The 25,562-nt window shown below is 42.3% G+C and overlaps 1 protein-coding gene across 2 annotated transcripts in view; it reads right to left on the reverse strand.

Annotated features, from left to right (window-relative positions):
- TAFA4 (TAFA chemokine like family member 4) overlaps positions 1-25,562 on the reverse strand; it is a 73,459-nt gene that overhangs the window by 14,000 nt on the left and 33,897 nt on the right. For both annotated transcript variants that reach the window (XM_067542145.1, XM_067542154.1), the window contains exon 3: positions 7,845-8,000. In XM_067542145.1, the coding sequence (XP_067398246.1) occupies positions 7,845-8,000 (156 nt within the window). The remainder of the gene's footprint in view (positions 1-7,844; positions 8,001-25,562) is intronic.

Below are 25,562 nucleotides of genomic sequence, written 5' to 3' on the forward strand. Positions count from 1 at the left end.
GGGGCTCCGCCCCGCTGCCGCCGATTGGGCTGGCTGGGCGGTTCTATCATGGCCCGGGTCCCTTGTTGCTGGGCAGACTCGGCGGCTGGGCCTGGTGTTGTCCAATCAGGGTGCTCACGCCCTCCCTCGGGCTCCGTCTCCGGGGGAGGCCACAGCGGCTTCCTACATGGGGATTCCACAACCACCCTTGGAAGCCTATTCTGGAGCTTAACTATCCTTATCAAAAGTTTTTCCTAATATCTACCTTAAATCTCTCTTGCTGCAGATTATGCTGATGACTTCTTGTCCTACCATTAGTGGTTACAGAGAACAATTGAGCACCATCCTCTATGACATAGTTTCTCAACCTGTGATATGCGTACCCCTGGGGTATGAGAGACACAGGCAGGGGGTACACAGGGAAAAATAGAGTGAAGGGGAGGTGAGCAGCAGCTGCTGACTTCTGGGGAAGCCAGGCGGCAGCAGCCTGCTTCCCACCCGGTCTGGGAGGGGTGTGGCAGCCCCCGGCTTCTGGGGAAGGCAGGCGGCAGCTCCCAGCTGGGAGGCAGACGGCAGCCACTACAGTCCCGGGAGGCCAGGTTGCAGACCACCGCTTCCTGCCTGGTCCCATCTGGGAGGCAGGCGGCAGCCGCTGACTTTTGGGGAAGGCGCATGACAGCTGCCTGCGTCCCGCCTGGCCGCAGCTCCCAGCTGGGAAGCGAGCGGCAGCCGCTGGCTCTTGGGGGAGGCGGGTGGCAGCCACCTGCTTCCCAGTGGGTCCCAGCTCCTGGGTGGCAGCCTCCTGCATCTTGTGAGCAGGGCTCACAGCTGGGGGAAGCCACCTGCACCGCGGCTCTGAGCCGAGGGACAGCCTCCAGCGCCCCGGCTTGAAGACAGGCAGCAGCTGCCTGCCCACATCCCTGGGTCCCAGCCGGCGCGGAAGCCACCTCTGCCCCAGCTCGGATTGGGTGGCAGTCGCCCACCTCCCGGGCTGGCAGTCAGGCAGCAGCCACCTGCAACTTGCCCAGGTGGCAGCTCCCCTCCCCGGCTCAAAGCCCAGTGCCCAGAAAACATGTCCATTCCACTCCTCTAGCTGAGCAGTGACATTGACAACTATGACAGCCCCACCTTTCCTCTCTCTCACCCCTTCCTCCTCTCAAATCTATGGCAAAAAATTTGGTGCGGTGCTTTATATTCCCCAGCGTTGGCATGCGGCTCAAAACCGCCTAGCTTTGGCCAACATCACCTCTAGCCCAGGTACATACTTGAGCTGCGCTCCTCTGGTGTAAAGGTGGTAACTCTACCCACACTAGATCTGACATCTGTCATATCACGGCCTTATATACTCAGCCCTTCTTCCAACGTATGGCTCACTTTAGTCTGTAAATATAAAATCCTGTGGAAAATTGAGTGTTGGGTACTTATTAAAATTTTCAGAAGTTAGGGGGTACTTGCTACTTAAAAGGTTGAGAAATACTGCTCTGTGAGTATACCAATCTCATATACAATTAACAAACATCTTGAGGGAACAGAAGACTACTTCGGCGTGACATCTACCAACTGATCTGCTGTGGATTGCCCTACCTGGAATAAATTTTCTGCTGACACAGACCCCCCAGGGAAGTAATAGTCGATTCCGTTGCTAGTAAATAGTGTATTGCCCTGGGTGGGAGATAATTCGGCTTGCGATGATTTACTTAGATACATTTAACACACTTAAGAAAGGTAGCTTCACTACAGACAAGAATTAATGCTTTATCTTCTTGGCAGTGGCTGTCAGCCTACCTTTAGGTACTTACTCAAGGATGTTTATTTCTACAAAGGAAATGGGAGAAAACTAAATCTCATAATGATCACTTTGAATTTAAGTTTTTACTGCTTGTTCATAGCACAAGGAGTTGACCTTAACTAAACTAAATTTTCTATGGCTCTGATCACATCTTACAGCTGCAATGCTAGGCAGTTATGCAGGCTCATTTTTTTTTTTACTCACTGCTTATTAAAAATTCTTCCTGTTCTGAGGTTGGCAGCTTAATTTAACAACAGCAGTGTTTCTCAAAGCATGAGGCTGGCCTGTCTTTGGAGGCTCAAGGAACCCCAGGGAAAATGACGCATGTGGGGGAAGAAATAGTCTTGGCTTTTCTTTGCTCAAGACTTGCAAAAACAAAACAAAAAAATCTAGTCAATAGCATTCAGTACTAAAATATCTCTCTCTATATATATGTCTACCCTGGTGAAAGACTATAGACATGCATAGCACTTTACACGTACTAATTAAGTCTCACAGCACAGAAAGTATTACAAGACCCTTTTTTACAAATGAGATTGGGCAAAATGAATGAGGATTCAATTTAAGGCTCGATTTCTTACATTCGAGGCACTTAAGGCTTTCAGTCCAGTGCATTTCCAGGATTTAATTAATGTTGCATTCCTTTCTGTAGCATATGGTTAGATGCCAACAATCTTCTGACCACCTTTGCCTGTTCAGGCATGTTCCAGATGCAGAAGTTTTCCAATTAGCACCAGCTGGTAGAATTCCTCACCTAGCCAGATTTGTTTGGCTTATTTTAATTTCTACTTAGCACTTTGGGACAGATCCTCAGCAGGTGTAAACGATCATAGCTCTATTATAGCATTCTGCATCCCTTGATCCCCCTGGTGGGCTGTGGATCGACTGACCGCGTATGGACCTCTGCATCCCCAGTAAAAAGGGGCTCCATGCTACCCGAACCACACCAGTATACATGGGTGATTAGAGCTGGGCTGAGTGAAAGCTAAAGGATCCATGACTGTATATCCAACAGTCCTAATACACGGGGTGTGTAGAGCAGCAGTAGACACTATTCCAGCCCATGGGAGGGAGGAATTACTGTGAACAGACTGCATTGTGGAATTCCATCTCTCACACCCCCACTTTGTGTCCCACGCAGAGTCTTCTGTCTATATTTACGCCAGCGGGGTGACTTCCACGCTCATTGACCCGCTAAGTGCCAAGTTTCCCTCAACCTTCCTTTTGTGCCTAACTCTGTGGCAACATTATTGTCTAGAGTGCCCATGCAATTTCCAGGTCTACAAAACGTGCATGACTGCATGAACCCATATTCACATGCACACGTGCCCATTAAGAATTAGCCCAAAATGGAGGCCTCGTTGAAAATTTGGCTCTAAATGTCACATTCAAACGAACATGATATTTTTAATTCTTACTCATTAGCTCACTACATTGTACTATATTTTTAACATACAGTATTGCTGGGGTAAAACTGCTGTTTTAATTCAACCTTCTGTAAAGTCCTTTGACATCTGTCCAAAGTATTTTAAAAATTAAATACCCAGATGAGCTATGATTCTACTCTAAATGTCATAATGATGGGGTTCTTTTAAACTATTTCATGGTCTACTTACGCCAAAAGCTATAACGCACAGTACTTAGTAACAAAGTTCACTGAGGGCCTGATCCATATCCCATTGAAGTCAGTGAAAAGGATACCATTTACTTCAACAACAGCTAGGTCAAAAAACTCATATGGTACGAAGTTAACAAAACAAGGGAAAGCCCAAAATAAAACCAAAACCCAACACCCAAGAACCAGTCCACAGATCCTGGAAACCCATTCCAGGACCTCCAGGGTCCTAGCTCCACTAAAGGGAACCTGGAAACCCCAGAAGCCTTCACATGGCAGGGCTGCCCAGAGCCATGTGTAGGCCTCACTTGGCATGAGTTGGTCCCAGTAGCCAAGGACAAGGAAAGAGAGATGCTGTGTAAAAACAGGGGCAAGAAATAATTGTGTCAGCAGCAACAAATGTGTACAAGGAAGATAAGCAGACAGGGAGGAAACGAACAAAATACAAGGAAGAAACTAATAAAATAGGCTGTGTACGTGTGGCATGCGAACAAAGAATGATAGGTACAGGGATTGGTCCTGAAAATAACCTGACCAATCATAAAGTTGATGATATGATGTAGAACGGAAGATGTATGCCTCAGTACGGGGTGAAATTTGTATATAAAGTAACCAATATTTGCATTATTTGGATTTGTCATATGCCCTATACCTTTCCCTACATGTGAGTCTGATCAACTCTGCATAGTTTGATTGTATGCCAATAATGAAACCCGATGACGAGTCCAGAGTCAAGTTGGGAACCAAGAAGTTAAAATGTGAAAGAAATCCCAACAACAGAGATAGAAATCCTGGCCCCAGAATAGTCCTCATAGCAGGACTGCACCAGAGCTGCTAGGGCACCTGGCCCTAGGACAGTCCATGTGAAATTGTGTCCATTACAAAGACTGCTAAGTACAAACTGAGACTCCGAAGAACTGGGTTCTCTTCCTGGCTCTGTCACTGTTTTGCTGGGTGACCTTGGACAGCAGGTTAGCCAGGACATTGGACCTTAACAGGCAGCAGGTTTAAAACAAACAAAAGGAAGTATTTCTTCACACAGCGCAGTGTCAACCTGTGTAACTCTTTGCCAGAGGGTGTTGTGAAGGCCAAGACTATAACGGAGTTCAAAAAATAAACTACATCAGTTCATGGAGGATAGGTCCATCAATGGCTGTTAGCCAGGATGGGCAGAGATGCAAAACGATACTCTGAGGTGTCCCTAGCTTCTGTGTGACAGAAGTTGGGAATGGCCGAAGGGATGGATCACTTGATGATTACCTGTTCTGTTCATTCCCTCTGAATCACCTGTCATTGGCCACTGTCAGAAGATAGGATTCTGGGCTAGATGGACCATTGGTCTGACCCAATATGGCTGTTCTTATGTTCTTAAGTCATTTCACTTTCCTGTGTCTCAATGACTCCATTTATAAAACGGGGACAATGATGCTGACCTCCTTTGTAAAGCACTTTGAGACTTATGGACAGAAAGTGCTAGATCATTATTATTTTTACAGTATTTTTACCAAGAGCTTCCTATTCTTCCTTAATGATTTTTCCATTCTGGCATCATAATTCTTCCTGAACTAACACCACTAACATGAAACTCTTGTTCACATAATGGTACATGAACTGATGAGAGTAGCCCCATTGAAATCAATAGGACTAATCATGTGAGTAAGTATTCACCAAGTTGAATAAGGATTGCACAGTCCGGCATAATATGTGGTAATGTCCTTATTATTCATTATTATTTATTTGTATCATCATAGCACCTAGGAGCCCTAGTCATGGACCAGGACCCAATTGTGAAATCATGTATAAAGTCTTTTGTATTTCTCTTTTCTTCTCTTATGGCCATATAGACTGTAAAAAATTTGGGACAAGGACTGTCTTTTTAGTATTATTATTATTATGTGTGTGCGCAGAGTGCTTGACACAAGGGGGAGTGTGCTACCCTAATATAAATAATAGTGGGTAAGTTTAAAAGATGATACCTTAAAAAGCCACTCAAAATAAGTGCTCTAAAACACATTTTTTTCCAGGTAGAACGTAACCAATATATTGTGCTTTCAACCAGCCCTTGAAGTCTCATGTTATGAATGTGCAGAATATGATCCAATTATATCTTCCTGACCTTGGTAAAATCCCTGGGAAAAGAACAATGCAGCTCTTACATTATATTTAAAATAATTAGTTATACAAGTCAAGCCATGTTGAGTATTCTCTCTTTCTGGCTTTTGCACTATTAAGGCTTACAGAAGTCTGTGTATATAGTGAAAAATCCAATTTTGAGCCTGTGAACAGGTAGTTATGGGTTCTGTGCAACAGGAACGGAATAAAATGTCATTGAGTCCAGATCTAAATGCTTACAAAAGTACATAAAGTATATTAAAGCACCACCTTAAAGAAAACTAAAAATCTTGCATTCCGAATGTTTTGTCTTATTTAATCTCAAGCACACTTGAAGGAAAAGAAGCCATTAAATTGTTTCAGCACGTGTTTGCTTTGACAAAATAAATTAAGCTTCCACGGCACGACTCACTTCATTCTGTCATGAAAGCATAAAGTGTTACCTTTGTAAAGCTAAAATATATTTTAATAAATGTCTAGACTTTATTATCTACCATAAAGAACAGTAAAACTGTTGCACGGTATGTCACATAAAAGGTACAGGTACTGCATATGATTCAACAGGAAAAATTATCCAGGAAACCAGAAAATTAAGGTTGATTTGTGCTCCAGAATTACAAGGTATTTTTAAACATCAAGCCAAATCTAATTCCTAAATAAAATAACAGGTTCTCAGAAACAGAAAACATATAAAGAGGTGAAATAAGTACTAAAATCAAACAGTTACATTTATTTGTAGGATTCTTCTTAAAGTTTTCACTTTATAGAAAGTCAGAGAATCCTAGGGTATTTTATATTTAACTTTTAAAGGTCATGATTTTGTGTGAAAAGCAATGAAAACAGAAAATAAGTATCTTACCTGTGGATTAACAAAAATGTAGAAGGACATAGTGCAGGGGTGTCAAACATCCGGCCCGCGGGCCAGATACGGCCCACCAACCTTTTTGGTCCGGCCCCTGGTAGCAGCGTGTGCTGCCACGACATCTCGCAGCGTTGTACTCTCTGGCGGCGTCACGCACTGCCGCCAGAGAGTATGAAGCCATGAGATGTCGCGGCTTCGCGCTCTGCCACGAGATCTGTGTACTCTGCCAGCAGCGCGTGGAGCGCTGTGAGCACGAGACACAGTGCTCCAAAGTGCATAGTATTTCGATTTATGGTATGTATGGCCCACTTGAAGTACATTCATTCAAATCTGGCCCACCATAGCAAATGAGTTTGACACCCCTGACATAGTGATTTCTGTATCAATATTAAGCTACTAAAATATTTTTCTGCTTTGTTTCAATTTAAATGTAAATTTCACAGGCTTGTATATGTTAAGATCCTTTTAATTCTTACTGACAAATAAGCTAATGAAGACTTATATTAGCCATCTCCTAATATAAAAACATCTCATGGCCAGAAGCAGAATGTGTGTTCGGAGATAAACAATGAAATATTTAGAGATTTTTGAGTTGTTTGGGGCAGATATTTCAGCTATACAAATTCACTCTAGCTGCTTGCATTATAAGATCAACGCAAGAGAAAATTTCTTAGTTTATAACTTTTAATTTACATCAGTCTAGTCAAGTGTCATAAAAAGGGATATTTACCAGCGCCAACAAACTGAAGATTGTAAATCTATCCTTAAACTATGCCATTGGACCTATGGATTGTAAAGTTCTTCAAACTATCCCAAAGGCAAGGATGATGCACTAGATCAGTTTGGACGATGCTTTTGCATTTATCAGAACATCACAGTAGTGCCACCTATTATTTATGGCATCCTATTCACTGGTACATAATCTACTCCCTTGGGATTCTTCACACGTCATCTCATTTGGGTTAGAATGCACGCAAAGCTGAAGTGATGTAGGGCAGAAGTTCATCATCGATATAGGGTGTTCGATTACACCAGCCTAGAGGACAGTTCACACAAACCAGACGTCCCAGTAGTACTAATTTGCTTGCATGTGGCTATGAAGTACTGGACTGATGACCAGTTAGTGGTTTCCTTATGTCCCAATGACTCCATGGCCATGCGGCTGTGTCTACAGGCAACTGGATGAGTTAATGATTAAACTCCATTTTTTTGGCATGTGCTGTTTTCAGGCTAGTTTAAAGTAGAAAATGTATGTGGAAAAACTAACAAGTTTTATTGGCGCAGACATGAAATGGACAAGAACATATATTGAGGGGATTAATTACACCAAGATTTATGCACACGCATTATCATCAACAAAGAGAGATGTTTCCAAAATTAACAAAAGGAAGGATTATGCTTTCTAGACAGCAGGAAGTCAAACAATCAAGGAGACTAAATTTGTCAGACAATCAAAGAGCAGGAGGAGTGAGAGAGAGATTGCTTACCTTCGACACAAGAGGGCTGGGCTCTTGTTGTACCAGCAACCTGCCCCGGGAAGCAAGAACACTTGACTGTTTGAGACCGTTCTTCAATTCGGTTCTTATTGCAGCAACGATGCACTGCAACGACTTCACACGTCCCTTGCTTGACTTGGTGGTGGCCTAAGAATCAGAGAGGTAGAAGTGTTGGAGGGTATGATTGTCATGGTGTCAAAAGAGAATCAGCTCACGGAAAACGTAGCAGTTTACTGCAGTCAGAGTACACACAGTCCTGCAAGATGCTGACCCGCTTCGCTTTGACCAGAGCCATTGAGGGGAAGGCACAAAGCGCCCATTACTTGCACTTCACACATTATAGTTCATTCAGATTAGTTGGCATAACAGTGCTCGGTTTTTCTATATGCCTCCCTGCATCAGTTAGCCAGCCCTTATAAATGCATAGGGAGAATGATAGATTAGACAAGTTTACTAGACAGACTAGACCGGCAGATGATATTTCACTCTCCTGCTTAAATACTTCCACTGGCTTCTTGTCTTGCATCACATCAGCTCACAAGCACCTTGCCTTCATCTAGTAAGTTCTAGATACCGTTGCTTTGCTCTCCTTCCCCCCTACACATCCTCCAATTCATCTCACTGCTACTCTCTCCTTCATCTCTTTTTCCCCACTCGCATCTCCCACCAAGCTTGGAAGGATTTCCTTCTCCCCATCGGTCAAGAGCCCTCTCTCCCTTCCTTCAAAACCCTTTCCAGTCCCCATTACTTCACGGAATCCTTCTTCCTTTCTCATCATTAATTATCTCCACACCCTCACTCTCCTGAACTGCTGTCAAGTGCCTTGCCTTGTATTTGTCTTGTCTTGTCTTATTTAGATTACAGGGTCTTCAAGGCATTGCATAGGTTTTATCTATGTTTGTGAAGCACCCTGTACATTAACAACGCTATATAAAAGAGTTTTAATAATGAGTTAGCTAGACACAGAGATGATGCAGAGAATAATAAAGCACTTGCCATCAAAGCAGCACTGGAGTTTTGTATGAAAAGAATGCAAGGTGCACACACACAAGTGTAGGCAGGCACAGAATATCAAAGGCCTGGCTGAATAAAAAGAAGGTGAATCCTAGAAGAACACTGTACAAAATAGTACATCAGACACATCAAAACAGCTGAGAACTTTACAGCAACAAGCCCTTGAGAATTGTTCTGTTCTCCTACTCACAGAAGAGTCCAGGACTATGGGGGGAAAAAGCAAGGGCACAAGTCGGTAGCAGTAATGAACTGTAGCATGGACAGTTCCTGGCAGCTAATGACCAGCTGGGCCAAGATGAATTAGCTCCTCAATTAACTGCCAAAAAATTCCCTCCCTGTTGTCCACTAGTACTCAGTGACAATATGTTTGATTATTAAGTGACCATGACCTGCCAGCAAATAAAAGAAAACATTGTCTACAACATGTTATTCAAATGGAAAAAATGCTCCGGTGCATTTTAACCACACCACAAGACTACTCTGCGGAACTTGTCATAGTAAGACGTTGCCATTCAGTGAACTGCATAAAAGATGAAGGGCCAGAATCTGTGCTCTGCTTGTCCAGAGGCATAGGGTCAGCATCTCCAGGGCCTGCTCTAATTTACAGCATGGTTCTGGGCACAATCGTCCTACCCCTAAAACACCCCGTACCGGGGACCGTGCAGAAGAGAAGCGTAAGCACTGACTTTAAACAGGACTGCCAAGGTATTATTCAGTGTGAATGATAGGATCATAATCAGATCTTTAATGCCTGTCCCTTATTTCTAATATCGACTAAACCAAAACTCACTGATCTGGAAAGTTTGAATCTAGATCAGAACTTTGCAGCTTTGACCCATCTCTAGTTAGCGCATGAATACCGAAGTGCTCAAAGCAGAGATGTGTTCTCTATAAACACACATCAGCAAAGATCAGCAGCCTAAATCCTGCTCTACTTACTCATGCAAAAACATCCCATTAAAGTGAATGGAATTACTCCACTTGTGGGTGTAAAATGCACAGATCCAGCCCAGTTTGCGAAATGGAAAGTCACAAAAATCAGCAGAGCTGGGAGTGTTATTTTTAAGCTTCTAGGTAGGTTTTTTCAAACATGGAGAGTTAAAAAAAAAGGAACTTTTAAAATTAGGTTGGCTTGACAGCGTCCCTTTGGTGGGCGTGTTTTGCTTTTGGAAGTATTTTAAACGCAGCTGGAGATATGTCTAATTTCTGCTGTCAAACTGGTATGCAGAACAATCTCAATGGACAGAAAATGAGGTATATATAATACTGAAAAAGGAAATTTAGTCTTCCATTTCAGCCCTCAAAATGTAAACTATTCATATTATTTTTTCTTGGAGTGGGGGAACACACACAACTGTTAAACAAAATATGAGACAGCAGTAAAATGCATAAGGCATTTTATAGAAGGAAAAATATTGAACACTGCATAAAAGTATCTCTCTTATAGTTACTGTATTAGATTTATTGGCAGGCTGTGTAAGTTTCATGCAAGTGCCTAACAGTCATATAATAAAATAATAATAAATAAAAAATAAATAAATAAATAATAAAACCTGCCTGTAGGATGGTAGGTGTTCCCTACGTCAATATAGAACAAAGAATGAAACCAGACACACAACTGTATTCCAAATGATTGTTCTACACAATTTCTCTGTGCAGTAATTTTCAGCCACAATGGACAGAAGACTGAAGGTCTGCAAAATTTTATAAACCCTTCTTTTAGTTTAAGAGAGCTGGTGTTTATTATAGTTCAATAGAACCAAACAAAGGACCTGATCCAATGCCCGATGAAATCAATGTAAAGATTCCCATTGCCTGCAGTTGCAGCAGACGGGATTCAATGACTGAGGAGGTCACTTACAGTCCTGCGTTCTACAGATATTAGATGCTTGAGCCGATGCTCATTGACCTCAATGGCAAGGCTCTCAATGGCTTTAACTGAGCGAGACCAGGGCCTAGATTGGGTCCCAAAAAGATGATACTTGATAACGGAGTGAGGAAAAAATCAAGAACGGGTACACACACCTTACATAAATGTACATATTTGAATCTGAGATACCCTATATATAGGAAATATTAAGCCATCAACTCTTAGTCATGAGTTGTTGGGCACCAGATGCTAAGAAAAGACACTAACAGTTATGTTGAGAGGTGCAAATCCTCACAGATTTGTATATCATAAGGATGGAATGAATCCAACAATCAATATGGAGCCACATGAACATTTTAAAGGCCAAATCCTGCTTGTTTTGCCTGAGTAGTCCTGTTAAGCCAATAGAACTAGTCACCTAAGTAAGACAAGCAGGATTCAGCCTGAAGCAGGCAGCCTAAAAATAAGGCCTGTTTTGGAATAAGCCTGTGTGTGAAGTCTGCAGCCGTGACACCATGTCAGCAAGGTGCAGGGTTTAGGCCAGGAGTCCTACAGGTGCTCAGTGAACAATAGAACATTTGCAAAGAGCAAAACTTAATTTTGTAGCGTGACTTGATAGCTACAGTCGTCCTGTCTGGAGTGGCTCACAACTGTGCATGCCTATCTCAGGACAGACTGTCAGAAAACAGGGCAGACCCCCCCCAAACTGGGGAGGTGTTCTATAATTAGATTTCACTAAGCCAGTACCAAATGTGAACTCCTGGGTCACTGTATCAGTCTTACCACGGAGTCACAGACAGTCCCCTTTGACACTCCAATCTATCTTTCCAACCAGACAAACTGGACTTGGTGATAAAAGGTCACTTACACCAAAAGAACCACACCACGTCAGGCTGCTCCCAGTGCCAAGAGACCAGTCACTTACCCAGATCAACTGGTACTCCAGATCTTACACCAAAGACAATGCTGGTAGCCAATTCTATAGTAAACAAACTAAAGGTTTATTAGCTAAGAAAAGGAAATGAGAGTTACTGAGAGGTTAAAGCAGGTAAAATATATGCACAGCTGAGTCACAGTCTGTGATTCAAAATGGTAGCAGAGATGTAGTAATCTGCCAGTTTCCCAAAAGTCTCTCAGGGCTACCCAGAATAATTCTGTGGATCTCCCGTCTTCTTGTTCAGTTATTCTGCCTTGTTAGAATCCAAACAGTCCAGAGATGAAGGATCTTTCCTTGAATCCATTCTTATAGCTTCTTCCCACAGAAACCAAGCTGACAGTGTCACTACCCATATAGGCTTTTCCTTTGATGACAGAGAGTGAGGAATGCATTTAGAGTCTTTGACCTCCGATCATCACACACAGACCACTTGCTTTCAAATTAGCACTTTTCTGTTAAAGTTCTTCATTTGCATTCCACAAGGCTTCTTATATTATAATATATATTATATATATATATATATATATATATAACTATATACTATATATTATATAGTATACAATTATACTACATTATTGTACAATTTTTCATATTTCCAAACTGCTCAAGAAAGTGAGGGAAGACATCTTCTATTTGTCTATCGGTAAAGATAGGGTGCCCAGCTTCGAGAGCACTACTCTTTTACAGTGAAAGAAAAGACCTCTTGATTGCCCCTTCTCTTCTAAGTGCAGCTGTTAAGTGCATTGGGATAAAGCCACCGCTCACGCTTGGCAGTGGAAGTTACTGAAAAGCCAGAAGTCTGCTATGTGCTTTATCTGCATTCACTGGATTGCCTTTGTAATTGATTTTCTCCACCCTCACGGTCATGCCTACTTTTCCGCCTGCTCATCCATGCACATCTCAAGAGGCATTTACTCTGATTGTTGAGCACCATGCACGTTTCTCCTAGCTATGAGGACATGTCTGTGAACGGGTGCTGAGTGAATGCTGAGTACTCAGTGTTAGCTTGCTGGCTTTCCACACCTCACGCCTCAGAACTCATGAGCCTCGAGCGATGAGTTTTCAGCTTGTGGTGTGGCTTTTAGAGTTAACAAAACCCACAAAACTAACCCCCAACTCAAACAGACTATTCTTCCGCCTAGATCTATTGAACCCTATTGCATCTGTCCAAAGGCAGAGAATCCTATCATGAAGGAACGTAAGAATGGAGATTCCACTTTTCTGCACATTTTAATCTCCATCTTGCATTGGATAACAAACCTTCATCTCATGCTTTCAGAGCACAGCTTAGAGCATGAGGACGGAACATCTCATGAACGGCCTTAAAATATCTTGTAATCAATGTGCTCTCGGGAAGCCAACGTAATATAGAGAAGTAGGGATTAAAGAATTTAAAAAGAGTGAAGATCACAGTAAGCGAGCTCTGTGCCAAAAAGGTATCAAGAAAGCTGTTAGAGTGAATTACAAACAGGGGTAGCGAAAGGTGATCTCTAGAGATGCAGACTCTGAAGAGCAAAACCCCTATGAGCTTGCTTATAAAAATCCTCAGAGCTCACAGCTGTTCAGCTCTTAAGAGTGGATACCCAAGAGCTGTCAATAGCTGCAATCCAAATTCTGCCCTTAGTCACATCTTCGCGTGCCAATAGGGAAAACCCCCAAGAAGGGATTCATTCTGTTGGTAGTAGATCAAGAGCAAGGCTCTCCTCAGGGAGTTTCTTCAGCAGCCTCCACTCACGGAGGAGGGCACTCATACCTGGCAGAGGAGACAAGGCGTAAAACCCCGTGCAGCCCTAGGTTCCTGGTTACATCCCCATAGAAACTGGGCACCAGTGCAGTCCACCAAATCCCTATTCCCTTGTATCTTGGCTCCCTTAGAATTAATTGTTCACTCTGCACATGGGCCTTAACTCTCTCTCCAAATGGGATATACACTGTAGAAGAGGATTTAATGCGGCTTGCTGCACTATTAACTTGCAGATTTCTGCTCAGAAATTCACCAGGACCCAAAAGGAAATATGTTGTGGCTAGTAATTGCTCCCACGTATCTAGCCCCACAATCTCTCCCTCCCACTCTGCATAGGTCCGACTGTGTAGACATAACAAGCCAGCACTTCAGCGTTCCAGCTGGAGAACGAACACGTTGCCTCATCTGGGGCTGGAAGTGAATAGCTGAGCCAACAATTCCCTTCAAACAGGCAACTTATTTGTGTGGAATCCTAAGGGCACAATAAATCTAGAAACGTATTGGAAAGCAAGGTGTGCGACCTCACACCCGGATCACAAAAGACCCAAGACGTTAACCAAATCAAAAGCATGACCTCTCATCTGTGCAGGCAAGTGGACGTGCTGACAAAGCCAGAGTGAATCATGTAGCGCAGTGAATTCTCTGGTGAGTGTCAGAGGGCACATCCATATGGAGATTAAAGTCCCCTAGAATAAGTAGTGTAGGTGACCTTAGATCAGACATGAGCTCCAAGACTTCACCAAGGAACAAAGTATTAAATCCGAGTGGTCGATAAATCAAAATAGCTGTGACAGAAGTAGGTGTTGCAAATGGGAAAAAAAGTTGCTGCACAAAAAAAGAAGGTGGGTGGAGAGTGACCTGGAAGCAAATGAAGAATTATAAGATGAACCACCCTGCATGCTTTGGTGCCGAGTTAAAGTTAATGAATAAGGATTTCCTTCGTCCAGGCACTGGTAATCAATCTGGCCCAAGTGTGTCTCATTTGTATAAATGAAATCTAAGATCATAAAGCTTCATAAAGTGTCTTGCACCTCAGAGTACACTGGTGCTAATTGTTTCTTGTCTGGAGTTTGACATCAGAATCCAATTCTGTTCAGGTCTGTGAACATGTGGTTCTGAAAGAATGCAGAGAAAGGATTACATTTTCCAGCCTTTCGTGTAGAAAATAAGCAGTATTCTCTACATTACATGAATATTTCCCCTTAAATACCATGATGGATCAGGGCTACAGTTCCTTAATTCATCTGTTTGTGAAAACGAATGCTAGGATGACAATATTAATAAGATTAAGTGGACAATGCTGCTAATGTTCAGATACAAGCAATATCCTGCTAGTGCAGGAAAGCAATCCTGACACATAAAAGCATAGTTCCTGTTCCCTGAGTCTGGTTCATTACTGAATTACTCCATATTTATACCATTGTAACATCATCGGCTAGGTCTACAATCACGGCAGCAAATTCACCACCATCAGATCGACTTATCTGGATTGACTGAGCAGTCAGTGAAGACCCACTCAGTTGATTCAGAAATCGACGTATTAAAACCACCTCCTCAAGTGGCATAGCACTGTGTCGACAGGAACGTGGTTCCCGTCGGTGTAGTGCAGTGAAGACGGCGCACAGAACAGAAGCACAGAAGGCAACGGGAGTTACACAAGTTTTTTGCGTAGTTTGCGTAACTCCGGTCGACTGCCGCCGAATCTCCGAGGTAAGTGTAGACAAGTCCATTGAAATCAAGCATAGCTGTGAGTAATGCATATGGAAAGTCTTAGAAACACATTTGCTCTTTTCCCTCACCAAAAAGACTTCCCATACTTTTTCTATCAGTCTCACCCATCCCATTTCTCAACCTCAGAGACATCCTTGACTTTTGTTCTATTCTTGTAGTTGTCTCAGATTACATCATGTCCTGGGTATTTTATATCAAAGCTACAGCACAGAATAGATATCCTTGTATATATCATGTGAGCTTTCCCCCTTTTTTTTTTAATATGGTATCCATAATTTATTTCTATATACAACTGCTCATCTATTTCCAGGTCATATCATATAGAGTAGCTGAGCATTATGTTATTCACAATCACATGTCTTTTGCATACCTATTATTATTTTCTTTGTGAATCATATGGCTCTTGAACACAAAAAGGAAATGAAGTTGTTTTAACCAATTAAATTTTGAGGATCAAGCTTAGTGTCCTTTGGACACTCCATCACTTTGGATATCAAATGGTCAGTTTTGGCCTAATTGCATTAAACAATTAATCTAGTTTAGGTATCTAAAAAGTACCTGCAAACTGGCCAAGGTCATCCATGTGACATGAACAATGTTAGCTTGGAGAATGTGAAACAGCAATTTTCAGCTAAGAAGTTACTGCTTTAGTTACTGTAGATTAAGTAAATGTCATGTGCTAGGAAACAAAACACATTTGGAAAAGAAACATTTCCTTAATTTTAAAGGAAAATCAGTCCTTTAGCCTCCACATACAAGTGTTGAAACTCAGAGGACCACCACAAGGCATATGAACTAATTAAATCCCACTTAGGCACTCAAAATAGTATTTAAATGGAACTCAAGCAGTGCAAAGACCTTGTGCTGGTCCTTTATACAAGGGTGTATTTCACCTACTAAATGAAATCAGTTTGCCAAATTCAGACACAATCCTATTAACTGGAAGATCGGCTACAGAAAAGTAGAAAAATAATTACTCACTATTTAGCCATCATTTGAGATTCTGCTCATGAAAGATCTAAGAATAATGTTTGTCTTTAAAATGTGAGGTTGTATACAGGTTCTTCTTTTCCCATTTCTCCTTTTATTATTCTTATTTTGAAAGAACAGCTTCAACAGCAATTCCCTCTCGCTGTTAATTGGTTTGTGTTCATTACAAATTATGTGACAATCTGTGATGCCACTAATAGAACCGGTTCCTGGAAAAGCAAGAGCCAGTGGAGGTGATTGTGAATGAGAATGATTTGGCTGAGAAATGTGAAGTGACATTTTAAAATGACAGGCACATATTAAAATATAATGTGACTTGGAATGTCAAGAGGGGATGTTACAAGAAATCAGACTGGCTAACGTACTGGGCAGTGGGCCACCAGCTCCTTCCCAGCTAGTCATTAATCCCTGGGAATGACCCTGTGTCTTGATCATTGCCACTTAATGATGTTCAGAATTTGCCTCATTTTATAACAGGCTTTATATGGCTGTCATGGTTGTCTTGGGTGTATTTTGATGAAATAGACGAGGATGCTATTGGAGTAGTCCAAGTTTAAGATCCAACTGTCAGCTAAACAATAATAAGTCATAAAACCAAACAGCACAAATGCTAGTTGTTTTAGCGATTACATTCTTTAGTGCAAGCAGGAGTGAAGTTTCAAGCCCACTAAAGAAAAAAACAGCAATAAAAATTCTATTTATTAAAAACCCTGGTATTTTCATACTATTTTATACCACTCTGCACTTGTGAAACAGAGAGAACCGTATGAAAATATTCTCTCAAGGAGCTCCAGAGCTCTTGATCCTCTCAACCATCCCTTTTTTATCTTCCTATTCTTTGAATACAGGAGTAATTCTTGAAAAATTCAGCACTTCAATTTCAATTCAGTTCCAGGCCAAAGTCTTAGGAGTTGTTCAGAGAAGGAAGAATTATGTTGTAGTCCAGGCACTGTACTCAGGAGATCTAGGTTTAATACCTGGCTCTGTGTGTATGTATATACAGGGCCATGGGCTTTGATCTCAGTTGGAGCCTCTGTGTTGGGTGAGAGAGGTACATGCTCATTAAGGTTTATTAATCCAAACCTTTATTTTAAGCAAGAGCATTCCTTGAGATTATAAATTACTATTAAAGTAAGAAATGACAGACGTGCAGAAAAAGGAAATGGCCATTTACCTTCTCCTGGGGAGCAGATAGGTCATGATGGATTTATTCTAGGATGTTCCAGCTGCCCTTACAATCTCTCTCTCATATTTATACACATCCAAATTACATAGTTCTTAATTCTTCTTCCAATCAACATTGAATATCATGACTATTAAGTATCTTATTTAACCCGTACAGCATGCATGCATGAACTTTATGCTTTCGCCAACCAAGCGATTTTCATGTTGTTATTCTCTTTTCCGATTGGTGTACCACCATTGATTATGCATATTTGTGCTCGTTTGGCAGGGTCGTTTTAACCCACTTCTCTGCACAGGGACATTTCCAGACCTTTTCCTCTTGTCTTTTCCCCCCAGTTATTACAGGCAGAACATTTTATGCATACGTTAAGCGCATCCTATTTTAAAAGCAAATAGCAACTTATAAATGCAACAACATCCAGGCCAAACAAAGGGTAGGTCAAAAGTCAGCCTGTCACAAAGTCATATGTCCAAACCTATGCATCAGAAATGACCCTTAAAATAATTCTCAATATCTAGGTATTACTGTAATACAAATCATTAATGGCTCTATCTTCCCCTTATTATTGCTTTAGTCTTAACTGGAGTTCTGCACGGATTAGACCAATAACTGCATTTTTATTTCCCACTGCAAAAATCTTCCACAGCCACTAACATCAGGAAAGACTGCGGGTGCCCCACATCAGTCTATCCCCTACCTGAGAGCTTAGAACATTTTCCTGAGAGCAGGAGACTGCTCTTCAAACCCTTTCTCCCCTTCCAGCAGAGAAGGGGAAATGGAACCTGGGTCTCCCACGTTGCAGATGAGATCGCTAACCACCGGGCTAGAATGAAGACCTTCCCCTGACCCTCCTCTTTTGCGTGGAGTGAGGCAGCTGCCTAGTTCACAATCTCAAAAACCATTTTAGGCTCCTACCCCTGAACTGAGGCAGCAGGCCCTTGTTTTTGGATCGCTCAGCTGACACAGGCACTGGTCTCTCAGGGTGGAGCTCCACAGACAGCCCTCTGGGCAGCATCTCCCAGTGGCTCACTTAAGTGGGCAGCCACCTAGCACGGTAGCTTTTGTGCAGATCGCATCCTTAGCTGCCTCTCTCTCGCCACCCATTGCACAGGGTGTCTGGGCACCTAACTCAGCCTCAGGGATTGCCAGGTTGTTCTGGTGATTTTTAGGAGCCTAAATGGTAGGCCCCATGACACTCATCATTGCAATGCTTATGTCTCTTTATGGAGCCCACTCCAAAACATCATCGCCAGGGCACATCCATAATCCATGCAACAGGAACAGATTGGATAACAGTGAAAAGCTTCACTACACTGCGCCTTACCTGTGCTGGAGAGACCACTTCTGCGGAAAGCCAGCCCAGCAGTTTCAATGGGCTAGTCAGTCCTTTTCTGTTCACCGAAAGCACTAGCAACACTGATCACTGTGGCAAATTGTGATATTTAGGAGGTCCCCCCCACCCCATAATGTGGAAATCCACTCACTGTTAACTGAGCTGAAGCAGCCGAATTCATTTCACAGAGGCCACACACAGCTGTAATAACGTCTACACACATTTGTAACAGGCAGCAATGACCACACAACAGTCGCCGGCAGGTCACTTGTCACCACAGCAATAGAAGCTATGGGTTCAGGGATTAAGAGCAATTTTTTCAATTTCCAGTTTTTGGTCTCCACTAGAGTTTTCTGGTGGGATAGAGCGGAAATCAGGAAATTGCCTGCTGAAGAAAACAGGGCCGGCTCCTTTTAAGCGGGAACACTCAGCGAATGGGGGGCAACGGCAGAAAAATTGCAAGGAAATGGCATTTTCACAGCCTACTGGAGAGCTTCTCGGAGCTGAAGAACTTTTATTTTACAAGCAAACAATGGGCTTTCGGAATTTTCCCCAAACCCTAATGAGACTATCAGCCAGTGCAGGAATGAATTAGAAGAGTCATTAAGGAGGCAAAGCATAAAAAATGAGCCAAAGGAAAGGTCAGAGCAATGAGGGTGAACAAAGAGGAGCGTGTGCTTTGTCACAGTCGCTGCAGATGTGAGGGAAACGACGAGGGGAGAGAAGCAGATGTCACTTTTAAAGCTGCAGCAAATCCGACGGCTGCTTTCAAGGATAACTTGGTGGCCACAGGTGGCATGAGAAGGCACCCCATTAACTTCTGCAGGGCTGCTTTGTACTCCTCCCAAGAGCCACTGGCTTTAACGGCAATGCTCTGCCATCTCCCCTTTTTTAATAAGATGAAAGGTGACTTCGTTCAGTGGTCATTAGTTCCGCTACCTTTCAACAAAGATGTTCCTCTAATTAGAGAGGTCATTTTCCATTGTAATTTGTGCGCATTACGAAAAGGAAGCTCTTGAAATTCTTCCTTTGGTCATATTCCCAAAACACGAGCTCAACTGCTCCAGTTTTATTTTTTTGTAATCCCCGTTGCTTGCGTCTCATTAAGAAATATCAAGTTCTTGTTAACATGGTTGGGATGCTTCTTCCTGGTCTTAAACTCGGTCTCACATAACTTGCAGATCAAGTCATACTAATTATTACTAAGTTCTTCGATCCACAGTCATCTTAAGAATGTACAAGGTCCCTCTGGTACCTTATCCAATTCAATGCACTATCAAAGGATAGAATTTGGTTTAAGTGAGTAGATGAGGGGGAAATGGTCACGGGATATGGAGTCCTTCATTTTCCCGGCAGAAACAGGGTCAACGTTGGAAGCAACCCAACGGCCCTGCTCCTGGCAGATGTGCTGCGGTGTAATAGATGGCAGAACGCACGGGGTCTCAGCAGGACATCTGGCTTACAGGTGCTCGAGACTTGCAGGAAATGCAGTTTAATTACAGTTGACTCATGACAGCAGGTGCAACCAGGGGCAACTTTGTTCACTATTTCATCGCTGATCAAAATCTGCAAGGAAGATGGAGGTTCGCATAATGCAGATCTACACACACGGCGGCTCTGAATGAGGCTCGTTTTGGCATCTCGAGCAGGCGAGGCATTGTTTATAGGTGGGGCTTCTGAGAATATCATTCCTCCTCCTGCTCCCCCCCGACACCCATTTGACTCCTTCCTCCTCCAGACCCTCCAGGCTGCTGCGTAGTGCTGGGGTACCTCCACCACTCTATGCCTCTGCCAGCTTCTATGTAATGGGCCTTCCGCCATGAATAACTTCCATTCCTTCTCCTGCCACCACTCATCGCCCTTCCAGCCAGCGGTAGTGGCAGCAGCAACAGGAAAGTAACATTGATTATGGAAAGTTCCACTGCTGCCCTCCAGGGTCTGAACAACAGCTGTGAAACAGACCAGAATCTTGTTTGTTTCACACTGCTGCTGGCCAAAACCAGGAGCAGCGGAAGCACTGTGTCCTGTATAGATGAGAGGGTAATTTCCAGTCAATCTGCATTCATCCCATAACCTCCCAGAAGAGACTGCCAAAAAGAAAGCCACTGTGCAGGGGACTATTCTGATGTACCTATTCACTAACAGCACTCAGACCTTCAGCTCATTTCACATCAAATGCCTGTCAGAAGGTACTCACAGTCACTTCAATCAGATCTGGATTAGAAACAGTGACCTTGAGGTGAAATGCTCTGTATTTCATTACTAATCCCCTAAACCATCCAGTCCCCTTGCAACTAACTGCACTTGTGATTATATAAACATTCTTCTGAGCACAGGAAATTAGAAGACTTGCTGTTGGGGGAATTAGTTTAATTTTTGAAGTACACAGGGCCAGTCACTGGAGATTAAATAATGGAATTGACACACGATTGGAGTTACTGTACCATCGATTTTTAAGCAGTACTCTCCACTGTGACCAAATTAATAATACTTATGGCCCAATATTATTTTGCTCATGTAAATAGAGAGATCAAGGAAATAACACACATATATAAATATATAGTGTCAAACTGTATTTTAAAAAATCCCATCACTTTAATATAACCGTATACAAAATATCTAATTGCTTATTAAATAAGAACCTCAATTGCTAAAAAAATGACAGTGTTTTTGTTATTTGGCAACTGGCAAAACATTCAGCATAAAACTGCTGACAAAGTAATGGCTTTGCAAAAGCTTTTTATCTGATTTGCCATCTTATATATGATATATGGCCTCAAAACCTCCCACTGACATACTGTTAGCCCATTCATTTATATTACATATAAAGTGGAAGGAAATTTGGAGTCTTGGGTCTCCATGTTCTTGCTTCTAAAAGTATAAATATTACAACATAGAAGTAAAGGTAAAATTTCCCCTGTGTGGTTTTCATCCCCCTTGGGATGGGCAGTTGGGACAGAAGAACAAGGTGAAGGATTCTGACACAGATGCAAAACGATCATTGCATTTAAAACAATAAAATACAGTGCAGGCTACACAATGTTATGAGTCCTTTGCTGTGATTAGGTTCTGTTTACCATGAACATTTTTCTTCATTCGGAGATCAGTGGCAGATCAGCAGATGGCTTGAGGTTATCATAAATATGTAAGCCCTGGCACTGGCCTTAGTTGAAAAGCATTCAAAAGGTAGCTGTATTCAACAGTAACACCAAAATAGTTAATTTCTAAGCAAGACAGCAGTTTTTTCACCCTGGAGAAAAAGTGTTCCAAATATACTGTATTTTGAGAATCTAGAAAATAATGATCTACGTTTAATCTCAACAACCTGAAACTATGCAACAGGCTCAGTTTAAAAAGGCTATGTATTGACGCTTTATGGCTCAATCTGTGAAATGGCTGAACACACACAGAGCTGCCGTTGACTTAACATGTAGGTTTAAGATCCACAGCACCTTGTAGACGTGAGCTTTTGGGCATGGCCTAGAAAAATGAAGTTGGACTATGCACTTCGCTTGAATTACTTCGTTTACACTAAGAAGAATTTGAATTAGTACCTCATTGAGAATGTGTCTAAATCCAAACCTGTCCACAGCAGTTACAAATTCTTGTTGTGAGATCTCTAAGCTATGATCAGCTCTACATAACCATTTTAGCTTTAGCCATTGCACCCCCGGCATGTCGGTTTTAATTCTAGTACATTCTAGGAGCGAGAACATAAAAATTGAATTGGTCGCCAAACACAATCAAAAGATAATCCACCAAGTAACCCACTCATTGGGGGACCTACATCCACTGGGCCAGATCCTTGCCCCAGCCCCACTTCATTTACGCTGTTCAGTTGGGGCAAGGGAGCAGAAAACAGAAAACTCCCCAAGTAGGCCAGTGTAACTAGCTCCTCTAGTGTACCTCATGCACCATCCAGCACATGAGGCATGGCCAGAGGACAATATGCTCTGGTGGTCCCCAGCTGGCCCCTTTGGGGACCATGGTTAGCCAAAATAATTTAAAGCAGCTCTTAGGCGTGGCTTCTCAAGGACCTGAGGATCAGGCATACTATTTAGTATACACTTAACCTCCTCCCTGGAGTTTAGACATTTGGTAGCTCAAATACCAATAAGGAAAATCTCAGGCTAAACTTTCTTCCTAAGCTTGGCTGTTCCTAGGGTTACTCTGAAGAGACTTCTCTGGTTCCCTCTAACTAAACAGCCATTCCCATCTCCTTTATTTCCAGGACAGAGTTAAGGGGCCCCATCTGGTACTACGACTCAGTGAGATTCAATCGCATTTCCTTGCTGGATTCCAGCATTCCCAGCACAGGATGTTGGTGGACTGAGGGGCAGCCATTTGAACTCATGTCAGTGCCCCACACAGAGAGAGTGTGGCTGCCATTTGTAAACTAGGTGGATGGGGGTGTTTGGAGGTGTTAGATCCAGGGCTGCTCCTGGGAAGCCAGTGGCTGTAGCAGAAGGAGCTTTTTCCATTTGTGTCTGGCAAGACGCGTGTGGCTTTCTCTCTCCAAAGTGGACCTTGCCACCAGTGTCCATGCCTTTGTGACCTCAAGATTAGATTGCCTGAATGAGCTCTGCATGGGGCTATGCCTTGGGACCATTTGGAAGACGAAGAGTGTTGAATGCTTCAGCCTGCTTACCCAGTAGATGCACATTGGGAGTACATTAAACCCTCGGTGATCTGCAGTGGCTTCCAACACGCTTCCAGGTGGAATTGAAGATGCTGGATTTAACCAAGAAATATTTAAATGGAACCTGGTTACCCAAGAGGCTCTTCTCTCCCTGTGATATACTGCCCAGGCTGAGATCAGCAAAGGCACCTGAGCAGGAGCATCCTCTGTACAAACGAGAGGCATCTCTGGACAAAATATTCTCTGAAAAGGGTCTTCGGTTCATAAATTTGAAGAATTTAAGGCCAAAAGAGACCATTATAATCATCAAGGTTGACCTACTGTGTAACAAAACCACACCCAGTAATTTTTGCATCAAGCCCATAACTTCTGTTTCAGCTACACAATGTCTTTTAGAAAGACAACCAGTCTGGATTTAAGGACTTCAAGAGATGGAGAATTCACCACAGCCCCTTGGTAAGTTATTTCCATAGTCAGGTACGCTCACGGTTAAATAAATGAGCCTTATCTCTAAGTCAGCTTCCAACCACTGGATCTCATTAGGCCTTTTTCTGCTAGATCAGTGAGCCTTCCAGCAACAGAAACATCTTACCCAGGTAAGTACTTGTACACCATGATCAAGTCATCTCTTCACTTTCTCTTGGATAAATTAAATACATTGAGCTTCTTATGACAAGGCATGTTTTCCAGACCTTGACTCATTCTTGTAGCTCTTTTCTGAACCCAGTTTTGGAATTCCCCTCCTGCCTTGGTCCAGATTTCTTAACCTTCTTAACCTTCTGGGCACCTTCTGTAAGTTGGCTGAGGAGGGTGTGTGTCGAGGTGGATTTATTTATGTGTAGTTTTTTATGTTCATATGATGTTTTAAAAAGGTTATGGGAGGGGCACCTATAGGTGTATTTAACAAAACTGTATAAATACATAAAATAAACAACAAAGTGGGTCAAAAAACCAACCCAGTAACCCTTCTACTGGGAGCCCCTCCAGTCTGCAGTATGTATTCATTAAATTTTGCTAACTATGAGACACCGAATCAAAGATGCTATTCAGCAGCAAATTTGACAGCTACTTTCAATGTACTGTTAAAAACAGTGTCATTTATCCCCTCCAGGAAGACATTTTGTATTCTGCAATTAAAAGGTACACAGTATCTGCAAAGCATGAGGGGTTTTTTTTTTATTATTATTTAAAATCATTGAAATTTCTCATCAGGAACGCTTTGTAATACACAGCTAGAAAAGACACGGAAATTAGGTAAAAGAGACTGAAATTAATAATTTTTTTATTGCCTCTTGACAGTTTCAACCAGAGGCAGATCTTTTCTTTAAATAAACTTTTAAAGTGTCTGTCAATTGAAAGCAGCAACTCAACTTGAAAGCAAAAGTTACAGGGATATAATTGTGCTAATCTAAACCACGTAAAGCATGAGAGCACTTTGGTTGAAATGCCAGAACATATTTGTCCTTGAAGTATCTTGTCAAAAGTGGGACTGTCTTCTCTTAAAGGAATTCCTCACTCGTTCTTGCTAATAGTAGCAACCAAGTTGTTGTGATTGATCATGATTCACAGCTTCAAGAATAGGTAAGGTCCAGAATAAGGATGCATGGCAATATACTAGAATGAATACAACCTATATTATAGATTCAACATGCTAGCAGTCCAACACCTTACTGAAGACCCTATAGAGGGTAGTTTAAAGCATTTGGGGCAAGGCAGACTATTGCACTGTTTATGTTTCAAGGTATGTAGACAACCAGTAAGCTTAACATTAGAAACAGAAAATATCTTTGCTCATAAGGTTCTCTGTACAGCTCCACCAAATATGTTCGCATCACCCCAACTGATGTCTTAACAGAGAATCCAAACAAAGGAAATGCATCTTAGCCTCAATTTGGGACTGTGGAACACCAAGAGGTGTTCTGAGCTTGAAACCTTTGATGAGGAAGCAGTACCAGGAAAAACAAGTATTTTACAGTAACCGGCAGAAGAGATATTGCCTTAGTTTCACCTGGTAAGAAGCCAGGAGACCTGATACAATTTGCTTTATGTCCTGCCTTGCCTCTTCACCAGCACTAAGCAGAGACAAGCAATTGTAATATGCCACTGGGCTCAATATGACAATGTTTTTGTTTTGTTTACTATATAGTATGTTTTAGCAAGGACTCAACTACAAAATCCTTTCCTAGAGGTCTTTGCCTTGCCCATAATTCACTGCCTTCAAGACACAAGATCACTGCTGCTATTTTAATCCATTAAGCTACCTTG

This window comes from Emydura macquarii, unplaced genomic scaffold (assembly GCF_026122565.2).
Source record: "Emydura macquarii macquarii isolate MOO-44397 ecotype Brisbane River unplaced genomic scaffold, CSIRO-AGI_Emac_v2 contig_71, whole genome shotgun sequence".
NCBI classification, from domain to species: Eukaryota; Metazoa; Chordata; order Testudines; family Chelidae; genus Emydura; species Emydura macquarii.